Source organism: Xenopus laevis, chromosome 1S (assembly GCF_017654675.1).
Source record: "Xenopus laevis strain J_2021 chromosome 1S, Xenopus_laevis_v10.1, whole genome shotgun sequence".
Taxonomy (NCBI): domain Eukaryota; kingdom Metazoa; phylum Chordata; class Amphibia; order Anura; family Pipidae; genus Xenopus; species Xenopus laevis.
The window spans coordinates 194,802,097-194,820,474 of NC_054372.1; the positions used below are offsets into that span (position 1 = coordinate 194,802,097).

At 38.9% G+C, this 18,378-nt stretch overlaps 1 protein-coding gene across 1 annotated transcript in view; it reads right to left on the reverse strand.

The window, feature by feature from the left end:
• Window positions 1–1,465: 1,465 nt before the first annotated feature.
• Window positions 1,466–18,378, reverse strand: part of c18orf25.S (chromosome 18 open reading frame 25 S homeolog) — a 60,837-nt gene continuing 43,924 nt past the window's right edge. Inside the window, 3 exon segments of the mRNA NM_001092416.1 lie at window positions 1,466–2,063; window positions 5,061–5,184; window positions 9,298–9,477. Coding sequence (NP_001085885.1) covers window positions 1,880–2,063; window positions 5,061–5,184; window positions 9,298–9,477 — 488 coding nt within the window. The 3' untranslated portion in view covers window positions 1,466–1,879.

Consider the following 18,378-nt stretch of genomic DNA (forward strand, 5'->3'; position numbering starts at 1 on the left):
GTTGTCGCTGCGTTTTTTAAGCCGAAATAGCTTTGCTAACTTTGGCGCTGGCGTCAATGCAAATCGCGGCGAAATCGCTGCGCTAATTCACACGCGGCGATTCTTTTTCTACTGTCGCCCGGAAACGCCCAGCGAGGCAACTTCGGACGACAATAGAAAACGAATCGGCGCGTGTGAATTAGCGCAGCGATTTCGCCGCGATTTGCATTGACGCCAGCGCCAAAGTTAGCAAAGCTATTTCGGCTTAAAAAACGCAGCGACAACTCGCTTAGCGCAGAATCGCGGCGAAATCGCGCCGTGTGCCCCTACCCTAAAGGGGAACTATCACGAAAATGTAAATTTAATATAAGCTTCTTCATACTGAAATAAGAAACTTTCTAAATACAATGAATTAAATATTCTGCATTGTTTCTGAAATAATCAAGTTTATCTTCACTATCCCTCTCTCAGCATCTGTTTCTCTTCATTCTCTCTTCATGCAGCAGTTGGGTGTCAGATATTCATTGACAGTTAGATCCAATATATCTTATAGGGGGGCTCCTTTCCTAGCAGATGTATTAGAGCTCACTCAAATAACTGATTCCAGTACAAACAAAATCTAACAAAATAACTGCCTTTTGCACAAATTCTGCATGTAGAGAGACATGATGTCTGGTGAGTTTAATAGAGTGAGCTCTAAAGGTTGCGATACACAGGGAGATCTGCTCATTTGGTGATGTCGCCAAACGAGCGGATCTCTCCCAGATATGTCCACAATGAGGTGGACGATATCAGGAACAATCAGATGCGAATGGAGGCCAAATGGGCGGTTGGATCACGGGACAGCATCAATGAAAAGATGCAGCCGCGATCCGACGGGATTTAGATTTGGATTTAACCTGCCCAATCGGCATCTAGACGATGGAGGATATTGATCGGGAAAGCCCATCAGGTGGCTCTACACGGCCCAATAAACTGCCAACTTGGTCCGTCGGCAGCTTATATCAGCCTTAATACATCTTCTAGGCAAAAGGAGCCCCCCTATAAGATATATTGGATCTAACGGTCAATGAATATCTGACACCCAACTGCTGCATGAAGACAGAATGAAGAGAAACAGATGCTGAGAGAGGAATAGTGAAGATAAACTTGATTATTTCAGAAACAATGCAGAATATTTAATTGATTGTATTTAGAAAGTTTCTTATTTCAGTATGAGGAAGCTTATATTAAATTTTCACTATAGTTCCCCTTTAAAAAACCTGCTCGGCACTGCCCAGATGCATTGTGGGACTGGCGCAGACATTCTCTTGCTGGTTCTTTTTGCTCTAGAAGAATGCCCTCCATCTGGACCTGTAGAACCCATGAACGTTCGTTTGGGGAATCAAGTAATTAACCTTTTCTGTGCCAGTCGAAACGCCGCAGAATATGACTAAGCGTGTGCTTCTGCTATTCACAATTATTATTTTCTGTATTCCCTGAATTCTTTTTTTTTTTTTACGTGTGACAAAAGCAAATGATTTTGAAGTTCCATCTTCCTCGGCGTTCGTGTCACAAAAATAACGTCATTCCTTTTATTTCCTAGGTATAAATATGAATATTTGCGCATATATTAAACTTTCTTGAACAATGCATTCGAATTCGGCAAAGGGAAGGGGGAACCTAATTGCACCCAATTGAATTGGCGCGGAGGGGGGGGGTATATACGCTAGACTTGTATCTCTTGTATCACAGTGACATGAAATCACTCGGACAAACTTGCTGGTAATTCACGTGATTTCCAGCAACAAAAAAAAAAATCAGAGGAATTCCACAGCTCGCGGGAGAGCGAGAGAATCGGGAACCTTACGGGGAAGATCTGCGTCACGAGAAGCCGGTGGAAAACATAGTGGGACCGATATTACAGTAAATATTTGCGTCTTGTGTCCTCGTCCAGCGTTAGATCAACTACTTCCTGCGGCGAAATCCAGTTTGGCTGGGGGGCCGTCCATGATGGATTTGGGTGGGAGCCGGGGTACTGATTGATGGCGGCCTGCTTCCAGGAAGAGACACTCTGTATAACGCCCCCTCTTGGATGAACAAACCTGCCAAAGATGAAAAGCAAACCCAAATATTGGTGTATTTTAGTCAACCATATGGTATTTATTAAAGGGCAAATATACAGAGAAGGAATGTTCTGGGCACACAATAAGCTATACCCTCATACTGTACTGTCTAAGGGAATCAATATGGCACCTCCTCCCATATGTATAAATACAAATATACAGAGAAGGAATGTTCTGGGCACACAATAAGCTATACCCTCATACTGTACTGTCTAAGGGAATCAATATGGCACCTCCCTCTTCCTCCCATATGTATAAATACAAATACACAGAGAAGGAATGTTCTGGGCACACAATAAGCTATACCCTCATACTGTACTGTCTATGGGAATCAATATGGCACCTCCCTCCTCCCATATGTATAAATACAAATATACAGAGAAGGAATGTTCTGGGCACACAATAAGGTATACCCTCATACTGTACTGTCTAAGGGAATCAATATGGCACCTCCTCCCATATGTATAAATACAAATATACAGAGAAGGAATGTTCTGGGCACACAATAAGCTATACCCTCATACTGTACTGTCTAAGGGAATCAATATGGCACCTCCTCCTCCCATATGTATAAATACAAATATACAGAGAAGGAATGTTCTGGGCACACAATAAGCTATACCCTCATACTGTACTGTCTAAGGGAATCAATATGGCACCTCCTCCTCCCATATGTATAAATACAAATATACAGAGAAGGAATGTTCTGGACACACAATAAGGTATACCCTCATACTGTACTGTCTAAGGGGATCAATATGGCACCTCCTCCCATATGTATAAATACAAATATACAGAGAAGGAATGTTCTGGGCACACAATAAGCTATACCCTCATACTGTACTGTCTAAGGGAATCAATATGGCACCTCCTCCCATATGTATAAATACAAATATACAGAGAAGGAATGTTCTGGGCACACAATAAGCTATAGCCTCATACTGTACTGTCTAAGGGAATCAATATGGCACCTCCCTCCTCCCATATGTATAAATACAAATATACAGAGAAGGAATGTTCTGGGCACACAATAAGCTATACCCTCATACTGTACTGTCTAAGGGAATCAATATGGCACCTCCTCCTCCCATATGTATAAATACAAATATACAGAGAAGGAATGTTTTGGGCACACAATAAGCTATACCCTCATACTGTACTGTCTAAGGGAATCAATATGGCACCTCCCTCCTCCTCCCATATGTATAAATACAAATATACAGAGAAGGAATGTTCTGGGCACACAATAAGCTATACCCTCATACTGTACTGTCTAAGGGAATCAATATGGCACCTCCTCCTCCTCCCATATGTATAAATACAAATACACAGAGAAGGAATGTTCTGGGCACACAATAAGCTATACCCTCATATTGTACTGTCTAAGAGAATCAATATGGCACCTCCTCCTCCCATATGTATAAATACAAATATACAGAGAAGGAATGTTCTGGGCACACAATAAGCTATACCCTCATACTGTACTGTCTAAGGGAATCAATATGGCACCTCCTCCTCCCATATGTATAAATACAAATATACAGAGAAGGAATGTTCTGGGCACACAATAAGCTATACCCTCATACTGTACTGTCTAAGGGAATCAATATGGCACCTCCTCCTCCCATATGTATAAATACAAATATACAGAGAAGGAATGTTCTGGGCACACAATAAGGTATACCCTCATACTGTACTGTCTAAGGGAATCAATATGGCACCTCCTCCCATATGTATAAATACAAATATACAGAGAAGGAATGTTCTGGGCACACAATAAGCTATACCCTCATACTGTACTGTCTAAGGGAATCAATATGGCACCTCCTCCCATATGTATAAATACAAATATACAGAGAAGGAATGTTCTGGGCACACAATAAGCTATACCCTCATACTGTACTGTCTAAGAGGGAATCAATATGGCACCTCCTCCCATATGTATAAATACAAATATACAGAGAAGGAATGTTCTGGGCACACAATAAGCTATACCCTCATACTGTACTGTCTAAGGGAATCAATATGGCACCTCCTCCTCCCATATGTATAAATACAAATATACAGAGAAGGAATGTTCTGGGCACACAATAAGCTATACCCTCATACTGTACTGTCTAAGGGAATCAATATGGCACCTCCTCCTCCTCCCATATGTATAAATACAAATACACAGAGAAGGAATGTTCTGGGCACACAGTAAGCTATACCCTCATATTGTACTGTCTAAGAGAATCAATATGGCACTTCCTCCTCCCATATGTATAAATACAAATATACAGAGAAGGAATGTTCTGGGCACACAATAAGCTATACCCTCATACTGTACTGTCTAAGGGAATCAATATGGCACCTCCTCCTCCCATATGTATAAATACAAATATACAGAGAAGGAATGTTCTGGGCACACAATAAGCTATACCCTCATACTGTACTGTCTAAGGGAATCAATATGGCACCTCCTCCTCCTCCCATATGTATAAATACAAATACACAGAGAAGGAATGTTCTGGGCACACAATAAGCTATACCCTCATATTGTACTGTCTAAGAGAATCAATATGGCACCTGCTCCTCCCATATGTATAAATACAAATATACAGAGAAGGAATGTTCTGGGCACACAATAAGCTATACCCTCATACTGTACTGTCTAAGGGAATCAATATGGCACCTCCTCCTCCCATATGTATAAATACAAATATACAGAGAAGGAATGTTCTGGGCACACAATAAGCTATACCCTCATACTGTACTGTCTAAGGGAATCAATATGGCACCTCCTCCTCCCATATGTATAAATACAAATATACAGAGAAGGAATGTTCTGGGCACACATTAGCCAGCCCCGATGGCATCTTGATAGTATGTTACTTTAAACTTTGATAAATCGACAGCTTGATCAGTTGTTTAGAAAGTACAATTCCGTTGCTAATTACGCAATTAAAATCACAGGACGAGTCTGTGCCCACGTACCTCGCATGTTCCTGAACGCCCACAATCTCCACTTCGCTGTCTGATGAAATGTTGATTTTGTCATTATTCGCGGCCGTCTGTGGAGGCATCTCTTCAGCAGCCGTCATGGCCGCTTCCAAATTAACTGCAGGAATTAAACATGTAAATCAATTCACCAATGAGATCATGTGCCCACGCCAGAGACTTGTAGTCGGACGGCAGTTATGAGTGGGTGCGAGTGAAACAACTACATGTAGCACTTCATTATTAGACTTTTGTAAAGTGATACCAAGCTTTGCCATAGGGATGTCTACTCACGCTTTTAAAGGTCAACTATCTATAAAAAAAAACAGCTGGGACCATGGCGGGTAAATAATAAAACTTATGGGTTATATAATAACAGACACTAAGGGGCAGATTTATCAAGGGTCAAATTGAAAATTCGAAATTTCTAATTTGTTTATGTTCAAAACTGTCAAATTCAATTAGGGATTTAGATTTTCGAGATTTATCATACTCTGGCGCTTTAAGAACTCAAATTCGACTATTCGCCACCTAAAACCTGCTGAATTGCTGTTTAAGTGAACGGGAGACGTCCAGGGATCAATTTGGAGTTGTTTGCAGACTTCCTGACATTCAAGATTTTTTTAATTCAAATCAAATTTAATTCGAGTTTTCAGGTTCATTTAATTCATCCGAGTTTGAAAAATTCTCTATTTTTTTTTTTTTGTAATAAAATGAAGATTGGTCGAATTTCGAATTGATGGGAGTTTAGAAAAACTCGCATGAATTCCAAATTCGACCTTTGATAAATGTGCCTCTAAGTTTGCCCAGGAGCAGTAACTCGTAGCAACCAATCAGCAGGTAGCATTTGCTGGTCACCTGTTTAAAAGCAAACATCTTATTGGTTGCTTTTGGTTACTGCTCCTGGGCAAACTTAGATCAATAGCTAATTCTGCTGACTCGGAAACCCGTTTCTTGTATGTAGAGTTATTAAATAGTAGGGATGCCTTGAATCCACTATTTTGCATTCGTCCGAACCCCTGAATCCTTCGCGAAAGATTTGGCCGAATATCGAATCCGAATTTGCATATGCAAATTAGGGGTGGGAAGGGGAAAACATTTTAATAAAAAGTAGCAATAACAATACATTTGTAGCCTTACAGAGCATTTGTTTTTTATATAACTATATATATATAAAAAAAAAATAATAAAGAACAATTGAAAAGTTGCTTAGAATTGGTCATTCTATAACATACCATTCTTTAAAAAAAATGTTTTTCATTATTCTACACCTAGGTGGTCTTGCAGACTCTCCCTTAGGGGATTAATGAATAAGACCATTAACAAATAATGGAAACCCATTAACCAGAAAGACTTCATTATAATAAATCCACATTTTTCAAAACTATTTCCTTTTTCTGTGTAATAATAAAACAGTCGCTTGTACTTGATCCCAACTAAGATATAATTAATCCTTATTGGAGGCAAAACCAGCCTATTGGGTTTATTTAATGTTTATATGATTTTCTAGTAGACTTAATGTATGGAGATCCAAATTAGGAAAGATCCTTTATCCGGAAAAACCCCAGCATTCAGTATAACAGGTCCTATACCTGTATCATGAAATAATCCAAAATCAATTAACTGATTTCCTTTTTCTGTGTAATAATAAAACAGTAACTTGTACTTGATCCCAATTAAGATATAATTAATCCTTATTGGAAGCAAAACCAGCCTATTGGCTTTATTTAATGTTTATATGATTTTCTAGTAGACTAATGGGCAGATTTATTAAATGTCAAACATTTAATTCAAATGCTAATTCTTTTTTTTTTTTGTTTGGTCAAAACTCTCAATTGTGAATTATCCAAACTCGATTTCAATTTGAATTTGAATTTCGATTATTTATCAAACCTATACCCTGGGAATAATTCAAATTCGACTATTCGCCCCCTTAAACCTGCCGAGTTCATGTGTAAGTCAATGGGAGAGGTCCAGTGACCAATTTGAAGATGTTATTAGCCTTCTTGACATTCAAGTTTTTTTTCGGAGGAAAAAAAAGCTTGATTCGATTTAGTTAAATTAGATTTGAGTTTTTGGGTTGCTAATATTCGTTCAAATTTCTGATATTCAATATTTTTCTTAAAGGAGAAGGAAAGGTTAAAACTAAGTAAGTCTAATCAGAAAGGTCCATCTAAATAAACCAGTAAACCCTCAAAGTAATGCTGCTCTGAGTCCTCTGTCAAAAGAAACACCACATTTCTTTCCTTCTATTGTGTACTCATGGGCTTCTGTATCAGACTTCCTGCCTTCAGCTTAAACTTCCTTGCCCTGGGCAAGAGCATGCTCAGTTTGCTCCTCTTCCCCTCCCCCCTCCCTTCTCTACTGTAATCTGAGCCCAGAGCAGGGAGAGACTGAGGCAGGAAGTGATGTCACACCACATTAATACTGCAGCTCCTATCCTAAACAAACAGAGAGTTTCTAGAGCTTTTTACTCAGGTGTGGTAATACATTCTACAGAATAAATATAGCATTCTAGCTTGCACTATTGCAGCTAATATATTGGCAATAAAATGCCTCTGTAGCTTTCCTTCTCCTTTAATACCCTCCCAACCGAATTTCAAGTATATTCAAATTTATTAGCGTTAAAAAAAAAACAAATTCGAAATTCGACCTTTGATAAATGTGCCTCCATAGGTATTAAAGATCCAAATTACAGAAAGATCGATTATCTGAATATTATAGCTAATATTCGTTAAAATTTCTGATATTCAATTTTTTTCTTAATACCCTCCCAACCGAATTTCAAGTATATTCAAATTTATTAGAGTTAAAAAAAAAACAAATTCGAAATTCGACCTTTGATAAATGTGCCTCCATAGGTATTAAAGATCCAAATTACAGAAAGATCGATTATCTGAAAACCCCCACGTCCCAAGCATTCTGGATAACAGGTCCTATACTGTACTGTACTGTTCTGTTAATCATGTAATTTGTGCACAAACCTCAGCAAAAATAACAATTGGAATTTTCTAAACATATTTGGGTAGGGTCCAAAACCTTTTAAGCATTCTATGAACCGTAGGATGGTTAAAAGTTTTTGGACCCTGCCCACTGCGTTCACACACACTAGGGTCAGTTTTGTCGTGTTTTCTTTGTATGTTTTTGGAGTGTGGGAGTAAATCATTCAACTTCATTCTATCCATGATTTGGGTCCAGATTATTCAAAACAGTACATTTAAAGGGGAACTATCGCGAAAATGAAAATTGAATATAAGTTTCATCATACTGAAATAAGAAACTTTCTAAATACAATCAATTAAAAAATCTGCATTGTTTCTGAAATAATCAAGTTTATCTTCACTATTCCTCTCTCAGCATCGGTTTCTCTTCATTCTCTCTTCATGCAGCAGTTGGGTGTCAGATATTCACTGACAGTTAGATCCAATATATCTTATAGGGGGGCTCCTTTTGCCTAGAAGATGTATTAGATCTCACTCTATTAAACTCACCAGACATCATGTCTCTCTACATGCAGAATTTGTGCAAAAGGCAGATATTTTGTTTGTACTGGAATCAGTTATTTGAGTGAGCTCTAATACATCTGCTAGGAAAGGATCCCCCCTATAAGATATATTGGAACTAACTGTCAGTGAATATCTGACACCCAACTGCTGCATGAAGAGAGAATGAAGAGAAACAGATGCTGAGAGAGGAATAGTGAAGATAAACTTGATTATTTCAGAAACAGTACAGAATTTTTAACTCCGGGTGCCCAAAAGCTAGATCGGGATCTAAACGCAGACCTTTAGCTGGTGATTAGTAGATCTCAATTTAGGATGCACCAAATCCACTATTTTGGATTTGGCTGCACAACAGTGCGCCCCATTTGAATTTTATGTGATTGTTTAAGAATAAAAAACGTGACAGGACCCTTGTTCTAGGGGTCCCCAACCTTTTTTACTCGTGAGCCACATTTAAATATAAAAAAGAGTTGGGGAGCAGCACAAGCATGAAAAAGTCCATGGGGTTGTGAAATAAGGGCTGTGATTGGCTGTTTGGTAGCCCCTATGTGGACTGGCCTATAGGGATTCTGTTTGGCAGTACAACTGGTTTTTATATTTTTTGAGGCCACTGGGAGCAACATCCAAGGGGTCGGAGAGCAACATGTTACTCACAATCTACTGGTTGGGGACCCCTGCTCTAGAGAGATTCCTTTCCCCACACAAGCAAGTAAAATAAAGATGTAAAATACCAGAGTCTGCATTGAGCTCGTCCAGAAGCCCCCGCGTACGCCAAGGAGCGAGGTTCTCCTGATTGGACAGGGAATTAAGTTCCTTTACCACCGTCGCTGCCAACATGCTGTGCACATTCAGCACTTCCCGGTCCGAATTTGTGTCCGAGACGTCAAAATGGGCCGCGACCGGGGGTCCATCTATAAAGAAAAGATAGAGCGTTTCATTAAGTGGCACGGTAAGAATATATATATATATAACTGATGTATCACACATTGAAATTACAGTCCTACACAGACAAGCACAGTGCCAAGCTTAAAGGGGACCCGTCACCCAAAAAAATGATTCCAAATCCTATTTTATCACATTAGTCAAGCAAAGTGAACTTTAATTACACTGTATAAATTATTTGAATCTTGTTTCCTTCAGTCTGGCAATTAATAATTATAGCAAGCAGGCAGGAGCCATTTTGTGTACACTGTTATTAAAGGGATACTGTCATGGGAAAATGTGTTTTTTTCCCCAAAATGCATCAGTTAATAGTGCTGATCCAGCAGAATTCTGCACTGAAGTCCAATTCTCAAAAGAGCAAACAGATTTTTTTCATATTTAATTTTGAAATCTGACATGGGGCTAGACATATTGTCAGTTTCCCAGCTGCCCCAGTCACGTGACTTGTGCCTGCACTTTAGGATGGAACTACTTTCTGGTAAGGATGCACCGAATCTAGGATTCGGCCTTTTTCAGCAAGATTTGGATTCGGCCGAATCCTTCTGCCCGGCCAAACCGAATCCGAATCCTAATTTGCATGGAGGGAAAACAGGCGACTTTTTGTCACAAAACAAGGAAGTAAAAAATGTTTTCCCACCCCTAATTTGCATATGCAAATTAAGATTTGGATTCGGTTCGGTATTCGGCCAAATCTTTCGTGAAGAATTTGGGGGTTCGGCCGAATCCAAAATAGTGGATTCGGTGCATCCCTACTTTCTGGCTGGCTGCAATTTCTCTTACTTATTGTAACTGAATCAGTCTCCGTGGGACTAGGCTTTTACTATTGAGTGTTGTTCTTAGATCTACCAGGCAGCTGTTATCTTGTGTTAGGGATCTGCTATCTGGTTACCTTCCCATTGTTCTTTTGTTAGGCTGCTGGGGGGGAAAGGGAGGGGGTGATATCAGTCCAACTTGCAGTACAGCAGTAAAGAGTGATTGAAGTTGATCACAAGTCACATGACTGGGGGCAGCTGGGAAACTGACAATATGTCTAGCCCCATGTCAGATTTCAAAATTGAATATAAAAAAATCTGTTTGTTCTTTTGAGAAATGGATTTCAGTGCAGAATTCTGCTGGAGTAGCACTATTAACTGATGTGTTTTGGAAAAAACATGTTTTCCCATGACAGTATCCCTTTAAGGCAAGCCTTACATCATCTCAGAATCTTGTTTGTGCACCAGAATGGGGGACCTGATGTCCATCCCCATGTCCTGGCTACACAATTAAATGGTAAAGAGAACGGGGGAATGTGGGGAGAGCAGTGACATGTAGGAAGTGCTGAATGGAAAGTGAAAGTAATTGTCTAACACATAGAGGAGGGGCAGACAATATTTGATTGACAGCTGAGATGTTTAAACAACTATGAATGCTTTAATAAAAAATAGAAATTGGATTTCATGTTTAATTTGAAAAGGACTTTTATTATACAGATTTTTGTGTCTGGGTGATGGGTCCACTTTAACGTAAACAGCAATTGTCAACATTTGTCCATGTTTCACCATTTCACTCAATGTGTTTAATTCTGATTTACTGATGAGCGATATCAGCTGCCAAAGCCAGGGACTCGCATGGGCAACAAAGACCAGCAAAGAAGGCTACTGTGACCAATGCTGAAACACTGGAGATTCAAGGAGACATTTTGTGTAAAAAAATAAGAACGTACCAGTGCGTTATACTCATTTAGATATAGAAGAATTGTGCTTAAAGGATAAGTAAACCTTTAAAACAAGTGAATGTAAAATTGATGAGGGGGCTTATTCTAAGCACTTTTGTCATTTACATTCATTATTTATTTTCTTTTAATTCCAAGATATTAAGGGATACATGTACTGTTAATATGAATGAATTTTGTTCCAACAGCGCCACCTGCTGGTCAGTTTCCCACCAGTCTGACCAGCAAGTAGTCAAGGAAGTTGTCAGGAGTAAGAAAGAGGCTGATGTTCTTCTGCTTAGGAATAAAATTAAAAACCTCTCTCACATCTTTCCTAATAGCCCTCACTACAGGATTTTACAGAAGGCAGGTGGTTAAAGGGGAAGTTTATGATAAAACTTTAGTATAATATCAGTGCTATTCTAATAGGACTTTCCATTTCCCCTCTATCTAAGTTTTAGGGTCGGTGACCACCAGCAACCAGAAAGGAGAGTCACTGTACGCTTGTTTTATTTTCGTACTGAAAACTTTATTGATAAATTGATAACAGCAACCATCCATGTATGGTACTAATAACCAGTGTTTCTGAAACATATGGACTGTACAGGTATTGGATCTGTTATCTAGAAACCAGAAAGTTCCGAATTATGGAAAGGCTATCTCCCTGCTTACGCCTTTCTCTGTTATTATAAAACAGTACCTTGTGCTTAATCCTAACTAAGTTATAAACAATCCAGTTGCGTTTAAATTCGTTTAAATGTCGTTTTAGTAGACTTCAGGTACAGTGACCAAATTATGGAAAGATCCCTTATCCAGAAAACACCAGGCGGCGAACATTCTGGATCCCATACCTGTACAACCAATACAGACGAGACAATTTTAGCGAGGTTGGGTTTCATCGTTTTTCTCTGTTATTCATCTTTCAGTCTGTCTGGTACTACAGGTATGGGACCTGTTATCCAGAATGCTCGGGACCTGGTGTTTTCCCGAATAATGGATCTTTCTGTAATTTAGATCTTCATCCCTTAAGTCTACTAGAAAATCATATAAACATTAAATAAACCCAATAGGCTGGATTTGCCTCCAATAAGGATTAATATTAGTGGGCCGTTAAATTCGCCTGACGTGAATTCGCTGTGAATTTCCGTGCTTCGTCGCCAGTGAAAAAATTTGCAAAACTCCCGCAAAATTTTGACGCGCGTCGGAAAAGTTGCTCGCGTGAAAACCACCGCACATCAACACTATTCGACGCCCATTGACTTTAATGCTGGTGGCAAAATTGCAGCGGGCGTCAATTTTTGAGTTCCGCTGATTTTTCGCAGGAAATTCGCTATTTTTTTGCCGAAGCGAAACGGGAGAAATTTGCCAATCACTATTAATTATATCTTAGTTGGGATCAAGATAATGTTTAATTATTACACAGAAAAAGAAAATCATTTTTAACAATTTGGATTATTTGGATAAAATAGAGTCTATGGGAGACGGCCTTTCTGTAATTCGGAGCTTTCTGGATAATGGGTTTCCAGATAATGGATCCCATACCTGTGCCTGTCAGGTCAACCTTAGAAAGCTGGTTATATACGGGTGGCTGAATGCACTGGTGAACAAGTCTGAGTCTGATTAAAACAATGTTTATTTAATCTCTATTGAATGTTTCAGATGGGAAGGGTCAGGGGTGTTGCCATTAGTCCTGCCAAAAGTCTAATCCTGTAAAATCATTCACACGAATAATCACAAAGTTGCTACTTCCATGTTGTCTTCAGGAAGGAATAATAAAAATAAAACAATCCTTTGGGTAAGGAGATAAAGTTCTACATCGTCGCCTGTATCTTCCGATAAATCCAATTTTCCCACCGCTCTTGTAGTTATTACACAATTTCATCATGAAAACATTATGCAGCATAAGGGAAACTATACCCATAGGAATAACTGCCTTCCTATTTAAAAGGACAACTATACATTAAACTTTCTGCCTTTTTCAGCAGGATTCAAATTCGGCCGAATCCTTCTGCCCGGCCCGACCAAATTTGCATATGCAAATTAGGGGCGGTCGAGGGAAATCGAGTGACTGTCACAAAACAAAGAAGTAAAAAATGTTTTCCCCTTCCCACTCCTAATTGGCATATGCAAATTAGGATTCGGTTCGGCAGAATCATTCGCGAAGGATTCAGGGGTTCGGCCGAATCCCTAGATCAGACTATACAACGTACAGAACAGCAATATTGTGCCATACCAAGGTGACATTTCATACATTAAGGCACATTTATTCCAAAAGGCATAGTTTCCCTTTAACATTCAGAGGCAGATTTATCAAAGGTCAAGGTGAATTTTCGAATTCAAAAAATTCGAATGTCGAGCTATTTTTTGTGTACTTCGACTAGGGAATAGTTCATATTCTAAATTTATCATGTACTGTCTCTTTAAAAATTCAACTTCGACCATTCGCCATCTAAAACCTGCCGAATTGCTGTTTTAGCCTATGGGGGACCTCCTAGAACCTATTTGGAGTCATTTGGTGGACTTTGAAAAAATCAAAGTTTTTTTGGGGGGAAAAACTTTGATTCGAATTAGATCGAAGGCAATATTCCTTCGATTCGTACGATTCGAATTCGGCCAAATACGGACCTATTCGATCGAAAATGGACCTATTTGGGCAAAAAACAAAAAACTTTGACTTAAATTCGGTTGATGTTTTTGAATTCAAATTTCAAATTTTTTCAAATTCGAAATTCGACCCTCGATAAATATGCCCCTCAGTGATGCTGGTAAGACGTTTAGTGCAGAAGATACAAGGGTCAAGTACAATATGACAATACTGGCATGCTCACAAGCAATTATTTCTATATAATACACAAAAGCCATGAATATCTTGTAAATTATATCCTTATAAACGGTGAGTAGTGATGTCATCAGTTATAAACGGTGAGTAGTGATGTAATTTCTGTCACATGACTCACTAAAATTTGTGTATTATAATTAATAAAGTACCCCCAGTTGTAAAATATGAGGATATTATAAGTTACCTCGGAGTTCCATGACCTGTATAAAAACACTCGGCCTTCGGCCTCGTGTTTTTATATGGTCATGAAACTCCTCGGTAACTTATAATATCCTTATATTTTACAAGAGGGGGTACTTTATTCACTATATAATACACAAAAGCCATGAATATCTTGTAAATTATATCCTTATAAACGGTGAGTTCTGATGTCATCAGTTATAAACGGTGAGTTCTGATGTCATTTCTGTCACATGACTCACTGAAACTTGTGTATTATAATACGGAGTTCCATGACCTGTATAAAAACACTCGGCCTTTGGCCTCGTGTTTTTATATGGTCATGAAACTCCTCGGTAACTTATAATATCCTTATATTTTACAAGAGGGGGTACTTTATTCACTATATATTTATATATACGGAGCTTCAGCCTGGGGCATTGAGGGTCATTCCATCCCCAGTATCAGGGAGTATAAGAACCTTATAAGGGGTTGTTCGCCTTTAAATTAACTGTTAGTATGATGTAGAGAGGGATATTCTGAGACAATTTTGCAATTGGTTTTCATTTTTTATTATCGATGGTTTTTCGAGTTATTTAGCTTTTTATTCAGCAGTTCTCCAGTTTCCAATTTCCACAGTCTGGTTGCTACGGTCCAGACTACCCTAGCGATCATGCATTGAATAAAAGTCAGGAGTATGAATATAGAAAGATGAATAACAAAAAGCAGCAATAACCATAAGTTGTTATCCTTACAGAGCATTTGTTTGTTTAGATGGGGTCAGTGACCCCTATATGAAAGCTGGGAAGAGAAGGCAAATAATTCAAACACTAAATACATAATGTAGACCAATTGAAAAGTTGCATAGAATTGGCAATTCTAGAACATACCAAAGTTAAAAGTGAACCGCCCCTTATAAGATGGCCGTATACATGCCTGGATGTGGTTGGATGGATTGGCTGATGCTTTATCATCTGACCAAACAAGGAATAAAGTCTTCCTGCAAAATGTTCTCACCCAGACCAACCGTAACTTTTCTTTTCAGTTCAGTTGGTTTCAGATTGATCACCAGAAATAAAGACTTTTTCCAATTACTTTCTTTGTTTTTCTAATATTGAAGTGTAAAGTTTAATTTTTCACCTTCTAAAGCAGCTCTGGTGGGGGGGTCGCCGACCCTGTAAACTGCTCTAAATTGATACATTTAGTTGATACATTTCTTATCTTTGTCCCTGCTGATCTGCTCAATCTCTGGGGTTAGACTTGATACAATAGTTGCTAATATTCCCTCACGGATGCTGCTGAGAAATGTATCAACTAAATGTATCAAATTTGGGGCAGATTTATCAAGGGTCGAATTTCAAATTTGAAAAACATTGAAATTCCAATTCAAAAACACCGACTGAAATTAAAGTTTTTTTTGGCCGAATAGGTCCATTTTCGATCTAATTCGAAACGTAGTAATAGCGCATTCGAATCATACAATTCAGTTTTTCCCAAAAAAAACTTTGATTTTTCAAAGTCCACCAATTGACTCCAAATAGGCTAAAACAGCGATTCGGCAGGTTTTGGATGGCGAATGGTTGAAGTCGAATTTTTAAAGAGACAGTACATGATAAACCAACATTTTCTAATCTAATTTGGACTATTCCCTAGTCGAAGCACATAAAAAGTAGCTCGAAATTCGATTTTTTATTTATTTGAATTTTCACTTCGACCTTTGATAAATCTGCCCCCTAAATGTTGCAAAATTGTAACAGTTTAGAGCAGTGATCCCCAACCAGTAGCTCGTGAGCAACATGTTGCTCTCCAACCCCTTGGATGTTGCTCTCAGGGTCCTCAAAGCAGGTGCTTATTTTTGAATTCCAAGCTAGAAATCAAGTTTTAATTGCATAAAAACTAAGTGAAGTGCCAAACAGAGCCTCCTGTAGACTGCCAGTCCTCATAGGGGCTACCAAATAGCCATTGACAGCCTTTATGTGGCACCCAAGGGACTTTTTCATGCTTGTGTTGCTCCCCAACTCTTATTACATTTGAATGTGGCTCACTGGTAAAAAAGGTTGGGGACCTCTGGTTTAGAGTCTGCGATAAAACACCAGACATTAAAATTTAAACTTCGATTTGGAAAAAAATAACGGTAAAAAATGAAAATGGAAAGTAATTGAAAAAAATTTGTTTATTTCTAGGAAATAATCTGAAAACAATTGAACTGAAAAAAAAAAAAAAAAGTGTTTGGATGGTGAACAACCTCTCTAGGGCAGGGATACAATGTCAGATTCAGGGAGATTAGTCGCCTGGAGACAAATCTCCTCTTTTTCGGGCGACTAATCTCCCCAAACTGCCTTGAATAAAAATTGCCGGCGGGATGGCACTCGAACCGCTTCGTTTTTCCGACGTCATCCGTAGTTTCCCCGTGAGGCAATTTCGGGCGACTTCAGAAACCAAATCGCTCCGACTGCCATCCCGCCGGTGATTTTCATTCTAGCTGGCAGAAAGGCAAGGGAAGCAGTTTGGGGGGATTAGTTGCCCCGAAGAAGAGGAGATTTGTCGCTGGGCGACTAATCTCCCCGAATCTGCCCTTGTGTCCCTGCTAAGGATGCATCAAATCCAGGATTCGGTTCGGAATTCGGTCTTTTTCAGCAGGATTTGGATTCGGCCGAATCCTTTTGCCTGGCCGAACCGAATCCAAATTTGCATACGCAAATTAGGGGCCAGGAGGTAAATCGCATGACTTTTTGTCACAAAACAAGGAAGTAAAAAACGGTTTCCCCTTCCCATATGCAAATTAGGATTCGGTTCAGTATTTCGCCTAATCTTTCGTGAAAGAATCGGGGGTTCGGCCGAATCTAAACTAGTCCTGGAACGACAGCACGGCCCCAGGACTCAGATTATAATCTCCACGTACATAAATGATATTGTTCTCCTCTTTGGTTTTAAACGTGCAAAAAAAACGTCAACATTCCTAATGGTTTAACATGTCGAAATCTGGCGGGTTAGGAAAGAAGTGTTGTACGTGTCAAATTGTAGCTCCGTGTATAGAATCATGCAGAAAATAATTGGAAATGTGTATATACACATGCAGAGGGATGCGCTCACCTACCCACAGAAAATACACTCGGAAAGGGGGGTTACGTCAAATCTTCATCAGAAGGGAAAACAAGTCTTTTAGTTTTGTAGCTCCACACTGGTATCTTCCACACTTGCCAACAGCAAACCTTATAGCTTCTTATAGGTTAAATACACGTATAGGTTAAATACACGTATAGGTTAAATACACGTATAGGTTAAATACACGTATAGGTTAAATACACGTATAGGTTAAATACACGTATAGGTTAAATACATGTACAGAATGAGCAGACAGAAAGGTACAGGGTTTGCATGCACAAGAAACACAGTAACAAGCTTCAAAAGGCATTTCGTATTAAAGCCAAACCCACCCGAAAAAAAATTAGGGATGCACCGAATCCACTATTTTGGATTTGCCTGAATCCTTCATGAAAGATTCAGCGGAATACCGAATGCATATGCAAATTAGACTTTGGTTCAGACAGAAGGATTCGGCCGAATCCTGCTGAAAAAGGCTGAATTCCGAACTCAATCTTGGATTCAGTGCATCCCTAAAAAAAATTGGTCCGAACCATCTCATATGCTGTAAAGCTGAACACCAAGGGGCAGATTTATCAAAGGTCAACGGAATTTCGAGGTATTTTTGTGTACTTCGACTAGGGAATAGTCCAAATTCGATTTGAGAAAAAAAAAAAAATAGAAAATTTGAATATCAAAGTTTATCATGTACCGTCTCTTTAAAAATTCGACTTCAACCATTCACCATCTAAAACCTGCCGAATTGCTGTTTTAGCCTATGGGGGACCTCCTAGAACCTATTTTGAGTCAATTGGTGGACTTTGAAAAATCAAAGTTTTCTTTGGGAAAAACTTTGAATCGAATTCGATCAAATGCGCTATTACTTCGCTTCGAATGATTCAAATACGGCCGAATACGGACATATTCGACCAAAAAAAAAAAAAAAGTCGACTTAATTTGTATTTCAAAGTTTTTCAAAATTCAAAATTCGACCCTGATAAATATGCCCCTTAGATGAACTGTAAGTCAGTGGAAAAATCAGACAAATGTTTCAGGAAGTGACAAATATTTACATATTTTGTTCTGTGTCCAAGGGAA